Source organism: Malus domestica, chromosome 05 (assembly GCF_042453785.1).
Source record: "Malus domestica chromosome 05, GDT2T_hap1".
NCBI lineage: Eukaryota > Viridiplantae > Streptophyta > Magnoliopsida > Rosales > Rosaceae > Malus > Malus domestica.
The window spans coordinates 27,946,664-27,948,043 of record NC_091665.1 but is presented as its reverse complement, the minus strand read 5'-3'; the positions used below and the strand labels follow the sequence as shown (position 1 = coordinate 27,948,043).

Here is a 1,380-nt window from a genome sequence, read left to right as displayed (position 1 = left end):
TGAAAGTAAGAAGTTCACGGAAGAGGAAGAGAGAAAAGAGAGGAGATAATAGAAAAAGTTATTTTTGTACTCATATTATTCTAAATTGTAATAGAAAGCACCACTGCTGCCCCGAGAACGTACTCCAGTCACACTAACTGTAGAAAAACCTCATAAATTTTATGTCTTATTTCATTTATTTTATTGCACACACCTTCGATTTTACAACAAAAAAAAAGTATTTTTTTTCTCCCAAACAAACAGGTCATCGCAGTCACACAGCCAAATCGTTGCCCAAACCTGAAACAAAAGATGGCGATGGCGAGCCTTCAGAGACTCCGTCACTCTCAAATCCTCCACCGCCTCCCTTCCCTCTCCTTAATCTCCAGATCCTCCGCCTCCACATCCTCCCCCACTCACTCCGCCAAAGTCTCCGACCGAATCGTCAAGCTTTTCGCGATCGACGTCGACGGCCGCAAGCGCGAGGTGGTGGGCCTATCCGGCCACACTCTCCTCAAGGCCCTGGCCCAGAGGGGCCTGATCGACCCGGCCTCCCACCGGCTCGAGGACATCGACGCCTGCTCCGCCGAGTGCGAAGTCAACATTGCTCAGGAATGGTTCGACAAGCTCCCGCCGCGGTCCTACGACGAGGAGTACGTGCTGAAGAGGAACTCTAGGGCTAGGGTTCTCAACAAGCATTCCAGGCTGGGATGCCAGGTCGTACTCACTCCAGAGCTTCAAGGTATGGTGGTTGCTGTCCCTGAGGCCAAACCCTGGGACATTCCATAAGCTTAGGGTAGTGAAATTCTTGGGATTTTACTCTGTTTTTTGATACAATAATGCGATTTTCTGGCTCTGAGGGAATTATGTGGAACCAGTTTTTAATGTTGTGGGTCTAATGCTTTGGATTTCTGTGTATGAATTGAGAAAATTGTTGTTCAATTTCATGATTTGAATATTTTGAAATGTTGAATTGTTTGTTTTGGCTTCCGTATTAATCTTTGTGCTTTTTTCAGTGTTGATTTAGTTGGTGAAAATCGATGAAATGTAGGAGAAATGTTGAAAAAGTGTTGAGGCATAGATTTCGGGTTTTCTAGAATGGGGTCAGAAATCCTTGTTCGTTGTTCCATTTAGTAATATAAGGGTGGTGTTTCGGAAGTAGGAGGCTAGGAGCAGATTGAGTAAATGACGGACATATTTTTGACCTGGATGGAGTTGAATGTGGATTTCAGTTTGTAGGCTTAGGTCCAGGAAGTAAATGTAGAGTTCGACTTGAATGGAGGTTGAATGTGAATCTTTAGTTTGTAGTAGTCATCTCGTTGTAGTTTACATGAGCGAAGAGTGGTAGCTGTTTGGTTTATATTAATTGATTGCTGCATAACAACCTGCAAATTGTGGAAT

The 1,380-nt window shown here is 44.1% G+C and overlaps 1 protein-coding gene across 1 annotated transcript; it reads left to right on the top strand.

The window, feature by feature from the left end:
* LOC103428312 (uncharacterized) lies at positions 1 to 945 on the top strand. Its single transcript, XM_008366417.4, has one exon. It carries the CDS (start codon positions 292 to 294, stop codon positions 766 to 768), a length of 477 nt encoding a protein of 158 aa, XP_008364639.2. The 5' UTR covers positions 1 to 291; the 3' UTR covers positions 769 to 945.
* Positions 946 to 1,380: the final 435 nt, after the last annotated feature.

What these genes read in the sequence shown, in the direction of transcription:
- LOC103428312 (XM_008366417.4), top strand. Translation starts at nt 292, where the DNA reads ATGGCGATGGCGAGCCTTCAGAGACTCCGTCACTCTCAAATCCTCCAC.